A 15,012-nucleotide genomic window follows, 5' to 3' on the forward strand; every position below is an offset into this window, starting at 1 on the left:
GTTAGCAGTTAGTGTGTTTGGCTTTGCGGTGTTCCGTGACCAGTGCATTTTTTGAGCCAGATGACAATGGCATTCTTAAGCTGAGAAACTCTCCCATAATTACCAGGAAATTGCACTTGTCTTGTGATATGTAAGAATGGAATTGAAATTGAGGTTCGCCCTCAAAAAGAAAAACCTGTCCAGCTTTAGTGTGAAAATCTCATCACCAGAAAATTATTCAATTGAAATTAATTTGGTTGTTTTCTGGCATTAAGCAGTGGTTCCCAGCTCATGTTCTCAAGAACCCCCAACAGGTCATGTTGTGAGGATTTCTGTCTGTGGATGCAGGTGGGATAATTACTGACCCAGCAAAATAGATTAACTCACCTGACTAGTTTGGGGTACTTGAGGACTGGAGTTGGGAACCACTGCAGTAGAGGATGGCCACTGTGGTCTTGTCCTGAGCTGGAAGACTTCTTCTGACCACAATGATGCCAGAAGTGGCCATGTTCAGGGCCGGTGCTAGGGTGTTCGGCGCCCCCCTGCAAACTATACATTTGCGCCCTCCCATACTTTACAAAGAAACAGCGCATGTCGAAAAAGGGATGTGTTCTCACAAGGGAGGGGCATGGCCACACAATTGTACCCCCATTTAAAACGCCCCCAGTAGTGGCGCTGCTTACACATAACACCGCAGTTGTAGCCCAATTTACACATAACGACCCCAGTAGTAGTGCCGCTTACACATAATGACCCCAGTAGTAGTGCCGCTTACACATAATGACCCCAGTAGTAGTGCCGCTTACACATAATGACCCCAGTAGTAGCGCCGCTTACACATAATGACCCCAGTAGTAGCGCAGCTTACACGTAACCCCCCAGTAGTAACGCCCCAGTAGTAGCGCAGCCTACACTTAACGCTCCAGTAGTAATGACCCAGTAGTAGCGCAGCTTACATGTAACGCCCACAGAAGTGCAGTTTATTCACACCCCCCCCCCCCCCACACACACACACACACACACACACACACACACACATACATAAATACACATACATACATATGCACACACATACACACATAGACTTTCTCGCTTACTCTCCCTGGCTGGCAGGATCTGGAGTAGCATGTCTTCCTCTGTGGCACTGCAGTCTGATGGTCACGTGTAGCCCTGCCCCCTCCACCCATTTATCTCCACCTCCTCCGTTTGTGTAGCTCCACCCCTCCATCCGATCAGTCACTGTCACAGGAGGGGAGGGGGAGAGGAGAGGAGGCTTTCAGCTGCCGATGCCGCTGCCTGTCATGCAGTGACAGGCACAGCGTCCGGCAGCAGCAGGGGGCCCTGGGGCAGCAGCTTAGCACGGGGATGCATTGCAGAGCGCCTCTCCTGCCTGGCGCCTACCTGCACTGCAACCCTTTGCTGAGTGGGTAGCGCTGGGCCTGGCCATGTTACTAAGACAGAGGGTGAATTTACTAACCATCGCTTTCAAAACTGACGGAAACCTTATCTGTAACGAAGTGCTACAATGCAACGGCCACTGCTTTTTTCCAGTTCAAGTTCCATTGCCCTAGGTGTACAGACTCAATCGCACACAGGTATACAAAGTGTCATATCAACTTTAATCAGCACTGTATCTGGGTGCATCCTAGTCACGTTGCATTGCGACTAAGATGCACTTTTTGGGCATCAAAGCGTGAAAAAGATGCCCGCCACTAGCAAAGATGCAGAGTCTGGTGGCTCACTCGGGCCAAGCGTCTTCTCACATAGCATATTGAGGCTAGTTGACACATCTGTAAGTTTACATTACAGTATACTTACCATTAAAAAATTTTGGGGGGTTTTGTAAAAAAAAAATGTTTACACGATAAACAATATATTTTGTACAGATGCATGCCATGATTTATAGGGTGTTTCACAAGGCAGAATGAAGCCTATTTTGACGAATGTTCCAGTTGTATTTTTTATTTTTAAACAATTGCCGGCTTAGATATCATTCAACCACCTATCCCATGTGAAGTAACATTACTGTCTTTTTGGTTTTGCAATGACAAAATGCATAGGAAAGGTATATTTACTTTGATAATAGCTGTTAATAAGTGCTTTGTCCAATAGAATGTGTTTTAGAAATCACACTCATGTCAATTGGTGGTCTATTATTTGGGTTGGTTGGCTTCTGTTTTTGGTCAGTATGTATTGTTGTCTATGTAAAATAATCAATAGCTGGTCTGATAGGCCTAATTCAGTGATGGATGCAAAACTGATTTATACACAGCTGAGTGATTTAATCTGCATGCGTCTAAAGGTGCATACACACGGAACGATTTGTCCAACAATCGGGGCGTTCCCAATCGAGCAGACGACCAATCGTTCCATGTGTATGCACGTGTCGAAGTCAGAAAAATGTCTCTATGCACGTTGCCATATTTGCACCGCACACTGGTCCGCGCTGCGCGTGCATGCGCTCTCCCGTGGAGGCGCATACCCGCAATAGCGTGCACTCACAGGCGCGGTATGCGTATTTACGGTAGAGTTTACGTAGTCGTAGCGTGCGACTCATTCGTTACATATTTTCACAATTAATGTAGTTTATAGATTATGGTCCCTTTGATAGATTCTGAAAGTTTGGTTAATATAGAATGTCCCTGAACGGAGGAATCCCTCTTTGTATTGTGCGAAGGGTCTAACAGGAGTCAGACAGTGGTGTTTGGTACCTATCGGAAGAGTATTTAAATAGCAATATTCCGGTGTTGGTTTGGAGCAGATTAATTGCTCGTGCGAATAGTTATGGACATAAGAAGTTATGTCCATTTATTCATTATTATTTGTCCTTACTTAGTCATGCATCTGAACAGTTGGAGACAGGCATCAGTAGGTCTCAAATGTCTCTTTGACCTCAGAGATCCCCCAAACAATAGTTTGCATGTTAAGAGGGCCTCATCTCTACACATGCATAAGGTAAACACAGGAATAGTAATTGAAGATCAATTGTACTCCAAATCAGTATCTTTCCCGCAGACGGAGTACAATAGTCTTTAATTACACTGAGCTTTTGAGACTCAATGAGGAGGGTCAACACCTGTGTTTACAAATGGGGCTGGATTTGTATACAGGAGAATGAGGGCTGAGATGTCATTGTCTCAACTGAAAGTGGACATCATGAATATAGAACAGAACCCAGACAGGATTCTGTTTTGTATTCGCCAAACAATACCCCCTCCAGAAGACAGGAATGTGTTAGTTATCACCCATTGTTTTGCATAACCAGGGCCACTGATATGAATCAACTTGTGACCTTTGTTATAATGCGAAGCCGAGTTCCTGCGTCCAATGGACAGTGAGACTGTAGGGACCAATAGATTGCATTGTGTGAGTAGCATAAATAGGCAGGCCGACCACATCCAGCTCACTCTCTCATCAACGGTTATCTGCTGATAGCCGGGAGCTGGATATCGAGGCGCAGGCGATCATACCCTTTGTGCGTAAGTTTCTCTCCGTTATCATTGTCTTTCTGTGAGCCAATATCTCTCTCTCTCTCTCTCTCTCTCTCTCTCTCTCTCTCTCTCTCTGTTCTGTTCTCTCATATCTCCCCTAGACTAGGCTAGTATTGTATTGTATAAGATAGTATTGTATTGTATTAGATAGTATTGTATTGTATTGCATTTAGGTCAGTGTAGTATTGTCTTTTTGTATTTATTGTTTAGTTCTGTGGTTAGGAAGTCTCTGTTATATTGTAGTGTATCATTTGTACTGTTATCCCCTTTTACAAGTATATTAGATATAATACAGTTAATAGGCCTTGGAACCTAAACCAGTATCTGTGTATTTTCTATAGTGATAAGTGTTCACTTGAGCGTCGGTGACGCTCAAGCAGCTTTGTAGATAGTCAGGTTACACAAGGTTGCACTTACACCCTGTACTCACATTAAGGTATTCAGTGTATTTCATTGGTATAAGGTTTTATCATAAAGGTATAGTGTTGTGAGCGTCTGCATCGCTGGCGACCTCCTCGTGGTCTCGAGCGTATGCTACGCTACAGCGAATCATTCCCCTAGACATAACCAATAACGTGTCCTGTGATCACTGGGCCGTGAGCGAACGTGACGCTTGAGCGTCTCGCCTACGGCTGAGCGATCGCTACGCAGATAGCGTACCATTACGGTACTTCTTAAGTAAACAGCGTTCAGTGTTCTTAGCTTCATAAAGGGTTGTTTATACGACAAAGGAATTTAGCATTGTCAATTGCGGGCTCGTCCTATACTTCTCACATCTGCACTAGGTAGATCAGCAGACATTATCCCCCAGCAAAGGGTGGGAGAGATTGTCTCATAGTGCTGGCGGGATAAGCGTCTGCTTCGCTTAGATAAAGAGTGCTGAAGGAATCCGGAGACCAGGAGGTAAGAACAAAACGCTTGTGTCTTTTAAAACTGTATTTTTCTTCTGTCTTGCGTATATACGCACGTATACATATATATCTGCATTTCTTTTCCATCCGTGTATTTCATTTTTTTCGTATATCACTATCCTGTTTGCCAGTTTTATAGTTGATAAATGTGCTGAGAGAGATTTGTCGCTATTTCAATAATTTAAGTAGAAGCAACATAGTTAAAATATAGACAAACACACAGCTTTGCCAAGAGACAAGGTCAGTGTGGTGCGCGGTAAATGATCAAGGATCATCTACATTGATAAACGTATAAATCGTGTTACGGTGGATCTTTGCTGTGCGTACACGTGTCTCTAACAAAAGACTGAGACTTGCGTACGCAACCCAAAGGCCGACGCACGCAGCGCAACGGAGCGTCCGTGTACGCTCATGTAACAAATCACAAATGTTATAATTAAAAAGCAATAAGTAGCGCAACGCGGTAAATAACGCAAAGCGATAAATAGCACAAATTGATTTCAGCTTTCCAAAACTTAGTTTAAATACCTTACTTTACTGTAATACCTCTGGGGAGAGCTATCAGACTACGGGAAATGATTTTTCTGATCAGAAAACTATAAGAATGATATTGGGTTGAAAACGGTATGAGTGTATTGAATCCCGCTTTGTGGACTTTGTGATCTATGTGATAATCCCGCTTTGTGAACTTTGTGATCTATGTGGAACGTGATGAGCACGATCTGAGTGAAAACGTGCAACAGAGTGTGATAAAGTTTTCGTTGTATTACGCTCTGGCTGTTTTGGAGCACAGTAGGGAGACTCCAATGATCCTACCATTTATGGGCAACAAGTGTCTATAAGTGGTACGATTGGACCGCACGGTTGTATGTGTGACCAATAACGCAACGTGATATGAGGTCGTATATCCATGCGTAAATCTTGCCCTCATACGTGTTGTAGGGAGCACATGCAAGCGTGATTTGTGTAAAGAAAAAGGAAGGGAATTTTCTCAGGAAAATCTCTAAAAATAGGGCCTGCAACGGCTACACGTGTCTGCTAGAAGGCGGAACGGAGATACCCGGAGCAGAAGAAGTTCAGTGGAAGAGCTTTAAGGATTTCTGTGTTTGGTGCATTTTAGGAAGTTTTTTCTGTGTTAAAAAGGTCCACAATGGCAGCCAAGTGCACAATACAGAGACGGTCGGAGGTCAGGATTCAGACTCCAGAGGCTTGCAGACCCCGAGGGTCTGCTCGGTTAGTAATGTGGGGGAAATATGGTCCCCACTCTGAGACCTTTTGTGATGAATGGACACGAATGACTGCGGGGGATAAGGTACCATTTCCCGGGATAGGTAGTTTTGACTTAGAGGTGTTGCATAATTTAAGGCGGAGGATCTGTCTCATAAAATACTTGAAACTACGGGTTAAACATGATGATTGTTTGCAGTTATGGCTACAGGAAAGTGAAATACAGAGAAATGTAACTTACATACCTAACTTTCATCTTGAGAGGAGAAACGTGGCAGCAGGGAGAATTATGATTGCGGAGAAAAGCACAGGGGTGAACAATATAAACGCTCTTAGCAACTGTAGTATAGATGATAAGAATAAGTGTAATAAATGTAACAAAGATAATTGTAATACTGTTGAATGTACAACTATTAACCCATGCAAGTCGCACCCCATGTTAAACTTTCCTCAGGAACACCAACCAGAAAGTGAACCCAGAACGATGTCGGCACCTCCTCCAGAAGCCATCACACAAGACATCCAGGTGGACGCGACCCAATCGGTAAAAACTGTAATCAAACCCCCTAATGGAGGGTCAGGTGAGGTCGTGTCCACAGGTATGTATGGTATTATACATCACGCACAAACAAATGTACCTTATATCATAGAATCAATTCAGAATGACATTACTGGACTTAATCCTGTTAGGGTAATTGCAGTACCAAATGGGGAAACTGACTCTTCAGGAATCACTCCTGTCAGGAACATCGCCATGTACTGCCCTTTTTCCCGAACAGAATTAAGAGCAATTCTGTCTGAATTTCCTGATCCCAGGAAAGACTTAGTTGCTTGTCAAAGATACATTAGAGTGCTAGGACATACTGCAGAGCCAAGTAACAAAGATTGGAGGACAGTTTTGAGGGCATGTTTACCCCCCGATGTTGATTCATTGAAATTTATCACTGATTGTAAGCTAGATGAGGAAGTGCCACTAACAAACAAGTATAACCAAGATAATGTAAAAAGAATCAACCTACAGTTGAAAGAATATTTTCCTACAGTAACAAAGTGGAATAAAATCTATACAATAAGACAAAAAGAAGGTGAATCCGCAGAAGAGTATTTTCACCGGGCTCTGCAGGATATGGCTAGGTACACTGGTATAGATGACATTGAAACTAATGTACACCACAGAGAGGTAGCTGTGTCCGTATTAGCGAGCAACTTGAAAGACACACTAAAAATTAGGGTACAAACTTCAATACCTCATTGGAGAGGTATCTCGGTGGCGGCATTAAGAGAGTCCGCTATCGAGCATGACCGAAATATCCAAAGAACCAGGGAAGCGCAGGGAGAGCGGTTGATGACACTGAACATCCAAGCACTAGAGGATGCATCAAGTCGACCGGAACCCCAGGCCCCTAGCACATGGAGAAAGCCAAGGATTTGTTACCATTGTAGAAGAGAAGGGCATTATGCCAACAACTGTAATAACCCACATAAAGTTAGACCCCCTAGACCAAGAAATGAGCAAAATTACAATACACACCATTATAATCAAGGATCACATAGGCAGGAAAGGTGATTATTAGGAATGGAGGCAAGCCTGAAGTAACGGTTAATGAAGTGGGAGGTCATTCACTAAAGACACAGGAATGACCAGGTGAAAAGTTGTAAATGTATTTGTGAAAAATGTTTTTCTCTCCCTCTCTCTATCCCCATCTCTGACGATTATTGGTAAGAATTCAAACATTGCATATTCGCTTGGTCCTTGCAGAAGTCTACCAAACCCCAGCATGACCTATCCACCACAATGTATTCTGGCCAGATACAGACAGTGGAATAATGCAAGTGCTGGTGGGGAGGGACTGCTCAAGGAAACCATTAGACACGTAGATACGACAGCCTAATAGTCTGACAATGTTTTCTTAATGTTGACAACGTTTAAAAATGCTTTGTTTCTCTTCTCTTATTGGTGGTTATTGTCGGGTTATGTAATGTATATATGCACATGAATTGTTCTCTATCTCTTTTGTTTTTTATTTTCTCTCTCTCCTCACTCATGTTTCCATGATTTAAAGATGGTATGTCACCCCTAAGTGTTAACCAATGGTAATGCCAGATTTTTGCTCCACACAGAAAGATCGCTAGTTAGGAAGAAAGATTACATCACCAGAAGGTTCATTCGGAAGACTGAAGAGACAGCGCCTTTTGAGAGGACAGCAGAACAAAAAGAACAACAAAACGAGAGAACTTATTATCGTAACGAGTTCTCTCCCCCTCAAACTGATTTTCTTATACCCCATTTACAAATTTCTTCTTTTCTCCTCCTGTAAGATGGACTTGCCCCAAGAGACTGTGATATGGATTTTTCCCGTTAACCATGATGTTGACCAGAGCAGTCTGTTTCGGTGAGAGTACCAGTGAGGTCGAGAAAGGATCCAGAAAGGTCCTGATGACTGAGACGGAGGTGTAAATTTCCAATAGCAACCCAATCACCAAGCAAAGGCGAGTACCGGGCACGATCTAACAACCATGTTATTTGTAAACAACTGTGAAAGAATGTTAGTTCAAAAAGAAAGTTGTATCTGTAGGCTCTGTAACAAAGAAATGCCAATCCAGTTTTAATATCCATATGGACCGGCATCCATTGAGTGACTATCACTCCTTAGTGGGTAATGTGTTAAATAAGACCGATTGTTGGGTATGCTCTCAAGTACCTCAGGGACACAGCAAATCAGGGCTAGTACCATTTCCTTTAACGTTAGGGGAGGTACTTGAGCTAAGTGGTGGGAGACCGGTGGACCGGAGGTTTAATATCTCCAGCCCTCCTAGTTTGAAGCTCCACCAATACCATGTGGATAGGTCCCTCATATGTTTTAACATCTCCAATCCCAGAAAACCGGGAAATTGGGAAGTGTCATGGAGTAACCACACCATGACCTTTTCACACAGAGCAGATAGAATGCCTACAGATACAGAGCTCGTACGCCACATAGCCAGTAGAGGAAAATCTTTCCGGTATCGATATACCTTAGGAAATAGGATTACTAGAGTTGGAGAGGTATCACCAGGATACTGTGCACATATCGTACAAACCGATACGTGCATTAAGCAGTTGGAAGAATTAGGGTCAGGAGATTTCACCTGGAAGGTTTGTAACATGGTCATGTCCTTCTCCGTCCCATATGTTCTCCCCGATGACGCATATTTCATATGCGGGAGAAAGGCGTACAAGTGGCTAGCCCCAAACTCTGAAGGATTGTGTTATATTGGAAAAGTATTGCCTGAAGTGATGACTGTTACACATGAACCAGAATGTGATGAAAATGCGATTATACGGTCCGTTTCTTTCACCTGTTTTTCTGCTTTTCTCCCAGATACAAAGACCCCCTTGGACGAGGAAGCTGACGAGACGAGATGTATACAGACAACAGACAAGCACCAAAGAAGAAGATTTGACAACTTTAAATATGGACACTTGATGAACTTTGCCATGGATCCCCAGTTTCCCTAGTATTTTTAAACTCACGCTAGCCCAACATTTTTGTAAATCTGATGGCACTGACAAAGCTTGTTGCTCATGCCTAAGGAGCAAAACAGCGCAAAGAAGACGACTCTCAACAGATACCGAACACAACTTCAACAACAGATGTACATTTCCCTGACATAGAATATCATTGCATTTTTCGTAAGTGTTCTTTATCTTCATCTCTACAACCCTCAGGTAATAACACACATAGACGATAGGGAATACAGGCACAGATATCAGCAACCACATACCTCCCCCATTCATGTATCATCAATTAAAATGTGCATCCCCATTTTGTTACAACCACAGCCGAAATGAGCTCGGTAGAGTTTGACAGCCCATCCACAGACCCTTAGTACGGGATAAGAAGGAATTCAAATGTATACTTCGCAATACCTCGAAGCTTGATTTACCACACGTACGGCACGATGATACATGACCCCCCAAACATGGACTCATACACACATGCTTCTACTTTCTCACTAGGTCATACCCTTTTCACACCTACTCCTCTCTTCTTCCTTACCCCACCATGGAAATCAATTAACCCCTGACTTACATTTTTCTCCTTAAATGTTTTGTGGCAGTTATTATTGACTGCCAAAGGGTGGACTGTCGAAGTCAGAAAAATGTCTCTATGCACGTTGCCATATTTGCACCGCACACTGGTCCGCGCTGCGCGTGCATGCGCTCTCCCGTGGAGGCGCATACCCGCAATAGCGTGCACTCACAGGCGCGGTATGCGTATTTACGGTAGAGTTTACGTAGTCGTAGCGTGCGACTCATTCGTTACATATTTTCACAATTAATGTAGTTTATAGATTATGGTCCCTTTGATAGATTCTGAAAGTTTGGTTAATATAGAATGTCCCTGAACGGAGGAATCCCTCTTTGTATTGTGCGAAGGGTCTAACAGGAGTCAGACAGTGGTGTTTGGTACCTATCGGAAGAGTATTTAAATAGCAATATTCCGGTGTTGGTTTGGAGCAGATTAATTGCTCGTGCGAATAGTTATGGACATAAGAAGTTATGTCCATTTATTCATTATTATTTGTCCTTACTTAGTCATGCATCTGAACAGTTGGAGACAGGCATCAGTAGGTCTCAAATGTCTCTTTGACCTCAGAGATCCCCCAAACAATAGTTTGCATGTTAAGAGGGCCTCATCTCTACACATGCATAAGGTAAACACAGGAATAGTAATTGAAGATCAATTGTACTCCAAATCAGTATCTTTCCCGCAGACGGAGTACAATAGTCTTTAATTACACTGAGCTTTTGAGACTCAATGAGGAGGGTCAACACCTGTGTTTACAAATGGGGCTGGATTTGTATACAGGAGAATGAGGGCTGAGATGTCATTGTCTCAACTGAAAGTGGACATCATGAATATAGAACAGAACCCAGACAGGATTCTGTTTTGTATTCGCCAAACAATACCCCCTCCAGAAGACAGGAATGTGTTAGTTATCACCCATTGTTTTGCATAACCAGGGCCACTGATATGAATCAACTTGTGACCTTTGTTATAATGCGAAGCCGAGTTCCTGCGTCCAATGGACAGTGAGACTGTAGGGACCAATAGATTGCATTGTGTGAGTAGCATAAATAGGCAGGCCGACCACATCCAGCTCACTCTCTCATCAACGGTTATCTGCTGATAGCCGGGAGCTGGATATCGAGGCGCAGGCGATCATACCCTTTGTGCGTAAGTTTCTCTCCGTTATCATTGTCTTTCTGTGAGCCAATATCTCTCTCTCTCTCTCTCTCTCTCTCTCTCTCTCTCTCTCTCTCTCTCTCTCTCTCTGTTCTGTTCTCTCATATCTCCCCTAGACTAGGCTAGTATTGTATTGTATAAGATAGTATTGTATTGTATTAGATAGTATTGTATTGTATTGCATTTAGGTCAGTGTAGTATTGTCTTTTTGTATTTATTGTTTAGTTCTGTGGTTAGGAAGTCTCTGTTATATTGTAGTGTATCATTTGTACTGTTATCCCCTTTTACAAGTATATTAGATATAATACAGTTAATAGGCCTTGGAACCTAAACCAGTATCTGTGTATTTTCTATAGTGATAAGTGTTCACTTGAGCGTCGGTGACGCTCAAGCAGCTTTGTAGATAGTCAGGTTACACAAGGTTGCACTTACACCCTGTACTCACATTAAGGTATTCAGTGTATTTCATTGGTATAAGGTTTTATCATAAAGGTATAGTGTTGTGAGCGTCTGCATCGCTGGCGACCTCCTCGTGGTCTCGAGCGTATGCTACGCTACAGCGAATCATTCCCCTAGACATAACCAATAACGTGTCCTGTGATCACTGGGCCGTGAGCGAACGTGACGCTTGAGCGTCTCGCCTACGGCTGAGCGATCGCTACGCAGATAGCGTACCATTACGGTACTTCTTAAGTAAACAGCGTTCAGTGTTCTTAGCTTCATAAAGGGTTGTTTATACGACAAAGGAATTTAGCATTGTCACACGATATCATGCACGGCATGCTCCCGTGGGGTCGTCTGTCACTTTCCCCCTGATCTTACTGCATGTTCAAAAGATCAGGGAAGCGGCTGCTGATCCCATGCAGCACTATGTGTGCGGGGGTGGGGGTGGTATAGCGGATGGTCATGCACCAGACCGCTCTTTGTGTATGGCCACCTGATATGTTGCCCCGAGGAGCGTCCAATGCATCGGTGGATACACATTGTACCGTGTGTACCCACCTTAAGTCATGCAATGGAGATTGCAGTGAGGATTTATTTATTATTTATCTGCAAAGTAATTGACAGTTAGTGATCATTTGGGGAGCGATTATGGGGAGTGGCGGCAAAAGCGCAATTGTGTTGTGACTGTATTCAGGGAACGTGTCTCAGCCTGTGACTGAATCTGTACACAGCTGCAATTGCTCCGGCGTCATACTTCCTGTGGCCATACTGAACAACTATAGGGATACACCGAAGTTCGATAATCGACTGATATGCGAATGATGCAGAGTCTTGGTGCCCAGCCACTCTGACTCGCAAAGCTACTGGTGGGTGTCGAAATACTAATTCAGGCGGTTGCGGCAATTGCATATTTTCGCACAGTAACTCCATACACATCCACCGCTGTGCCGGCATTGACGTACGTTCCTTGAATCAGGCTCCATGTTCTAAAGCCGGTCATTAGTCCATTTTCCGATGGTTTTACAATCCAACTATTTACCAAAGGCATCACCAACGGAAATTGACCAACAAAATAGACGCTTACTAAATTTGCCAAATTGTCAGATGTCATCTGATTTGGCGACACACGTTCATGGCAAAGCTGCACAAGGCTCCTGTCAGTCAGCTCTCTAGACTAGCTGCAGGATAGTCACCACCTTTATTTTCATTTCAAAGTCTACAGTTGATATTTAAAGCAAAAGTTAAATGGTAGGCGAGAATACTGTATAGAACTACTTCAAACTAAACACAGATTTTTAAAAATAATTTAAATTCAATTCTCATTTCATTTAATATCAACAAGTGTCAATAAAAATTATACGCAATGAACCTCCTTGAGTACACTGATTAATCTTGTATTTCCTGATGACATAATAACAAATACTTTTCACAACAGATCTACATTTCTCACGATCTTCTATTGTGTCCCCCAGTTTGCCTTCGTCGCATAAGAGCCTTACTTCGGTCTCAGAATCGTTCCCTACGCTGAGAGCAATGATTGAAGTATTGAACACCGACTCTTCTCATCGCTGTGACGAGAAATCATGACTAGATCTATATTTGTACAAGCAACTGGCAGGGACCTCTTGCATATTAAGTTATTTTTATATTATTTTCAAAAAGTGCAATTTGAACAAACTGGGGTCTTTACCACTTTTGATACTTCTTTTTTATTTTATTTTATTTTTTTATATAATATATAAATCTACTCATTCGAACTTAAATTGGTATTCCTTTTGATGCTAAATTTCCCACCAGTTAGTCTGATCAAAGCGAACTGTGTCAATTCTAGTGATCAGAAAGTGCAGCTGCCCCTAGTGTTCATTTTTGTTTTTACATTGATTATGATTATTGAATTTGCATACTTTCTGTTTCTATGGATTTAACTCTTATGTCCACGGTACAATTGGTTGTATGCATATTCCTTTAATTCTATACTAATTCACTATTAATTTGATTATGGGTGTTACAGGCTAATTTTATTGTGGGTGTACGATTTCAAACAGGAGTGAAAATAGTCTCTCAAAGTTAATTCTGCCATTTGAGAAGACCTGATCAGCTACTGAAGACATTGGTTACTTGATACACATGATGAGTGAAAACCATTGTCAGTATAATTTTATAAAAATTGATTTTAAGTATTTTGATGTATTTGTTATGCTGTAAAGTAGGGAGGCCATTTTTTTCAATCCCGGTTATCGCGATTGAAAAAATGTTGAATCCCGGAATTCCTGGGATTTGCTTTTCCCTATGTGTCCGTCCCGCACACATAACTCACCATACAACAAGGGCGGGTGGTTGGGGAAACGTTCGTGTCTCTGTCAGCGGCGGGTGACACCGGACAGTACAGTGTGACCTGTGACTGCACGTCGCGCTTCACAGGGGAGCTGGGAGCTAGGCAGCATCTGAGTGTCCTGAGGACGCTCAACGCTGCCCGGCTTCAAATAAACGAAGGGCCACCTGATCCCTGAATCCCCGGGATTGGAGATTCTAATCCAAGCCGTTTTTGGGCCTAAATCCATGGGTCCCACCGATCCCTGGATTGGCCTCCCTACTATAAGGGTTGGTCCAGTTTGCGAGATCTTTCCGTGTTTGAAAAGCTATTCCATGGGGTTACCGTATCTGAAACACACCATTACTTTGTGTCCTATGCTTCAGGGGGAGGTGTGTCAAAGCTTCGAAAGAGTTAAAATTGACAGAGATAAAGTACTAACTGATCAGTTCCAAACAGCCTTTTTGCTGGTGGTGTTTGAAGAAGGGCAGTTAGGAGCTCTATGGTTAGTACTTAATATAGATGTGCAGGTTAGGTTTTACTCGGATCTCAAAATGACATCCTTTTGGCTATTGGTTCTCACGTGTTTTGGATAACCAATATATTCTGGATAAATTCGAACTTGCACTATTATGGCAAAAAGAACCAAGTAATCTGAATCTGCACATTTCTAGTATTTACTCTCTCTCCAAGGTTTTGATACATCTCCCACACAGGGGTCTAGTTACTAAAGGTGGGTACACGCTGGAGCGATTTGTACCCGGCCTATGTATCTTTGGTAATGAAGGCTGGAACTATTTCTCATTCCGTCTATCATTACACTGCATGGTGCCACATGCGATATCACCTAGATCAGCCGTGCGTCAACAATATCGCATGTGACCGTGGGAGTGTGCAGATCGGCTACACACACTGACCAATTTGGCCGATATGACGTTCCGATTCGGCCGGTAGGTACAGAAGCAAAACACTGGACATCATAATCTGTTCAGTTATACATGTTTCTCTAACGTCCTAGAGGATGCTGGGGACTCCGTAAGGACCATGGGGATAGACTGGCTCTGCAGGAGACATGGGCACTTTAAGAATGACTTTAGGTCTGGGTGTGCACTGGCTCCTCCCTCTATGCCCCTCCTCTAGACCTCAGTTTGATACTGTGCCCAGAGGAGATGGGTGCACTTCAGGGAGCTCTCCTGAGTTTCCTGTCAGAAAGTATTTTGTTAGGTTTTTTATTTTCAGGGAGCACTGCTGGCAACAGACTCCCTGCATCGAGGGACTGAGGGGAGAGAAGCAGACCTACTTCTGTGAGTTTCAAGGCTCTGCTTCTTAGGCTACTGGACACCATTAGCTCCAGAGGGATCGGTACGCAGGTCTCACCCTCGCCGTCCGTCCCAGAGCCGCGCCGCCGTCCCCCCTCG

The 15,012-nt window shown here is 43.3% G+C and overlaps 1 protein-coding gene across 3 annotated transcripts in view; it reads left to right on the forward strand.

The window, feature by feature from the left end:
- TTC13 (tetratricopeptide repeat domain 13) overlaps nt 1-14,667 on the forward strand; it is a 227,023-nt gene extending 212,356 nt beyond the window's left edge. For 2 of the 3 annotated variants that reach the window (XM_063917918.1, XM_063917919.1), the window contains exon 23: nt 12,756-14,667. In XM_063917918.1, coding sequence (XP_063773988.1) covers nt 12,756-12,870 — 115 coding nt within the window. In that variant the 3' untranslated portion in view covers nt 12,871-14,667. The remainder of the gene's footprint in view (nt 1-12,755) is intronic. The other variant, XM_063917920.1, reaches the window with a different exon arrangement.
- Nucleotides 14,668-15,012: the final 345 nt, after the last annotated feature.

This window comes from Pseudophryne corroboree, chromosome 4 (assembly GCF_028390025.1).
Source record: "Pseudophryne corroboree isolate aPseCor3 chromosome 4, aPseCor3.hap2, whole genome shotgun sequence".
In the NCBI taxonomy this organism is placed as follows: Eukaryota; Metazoa; Chordata; class Amphibia; order Anura; family Myobatrachidae; genus Pseudophryne; species Pseudophryne corroboree.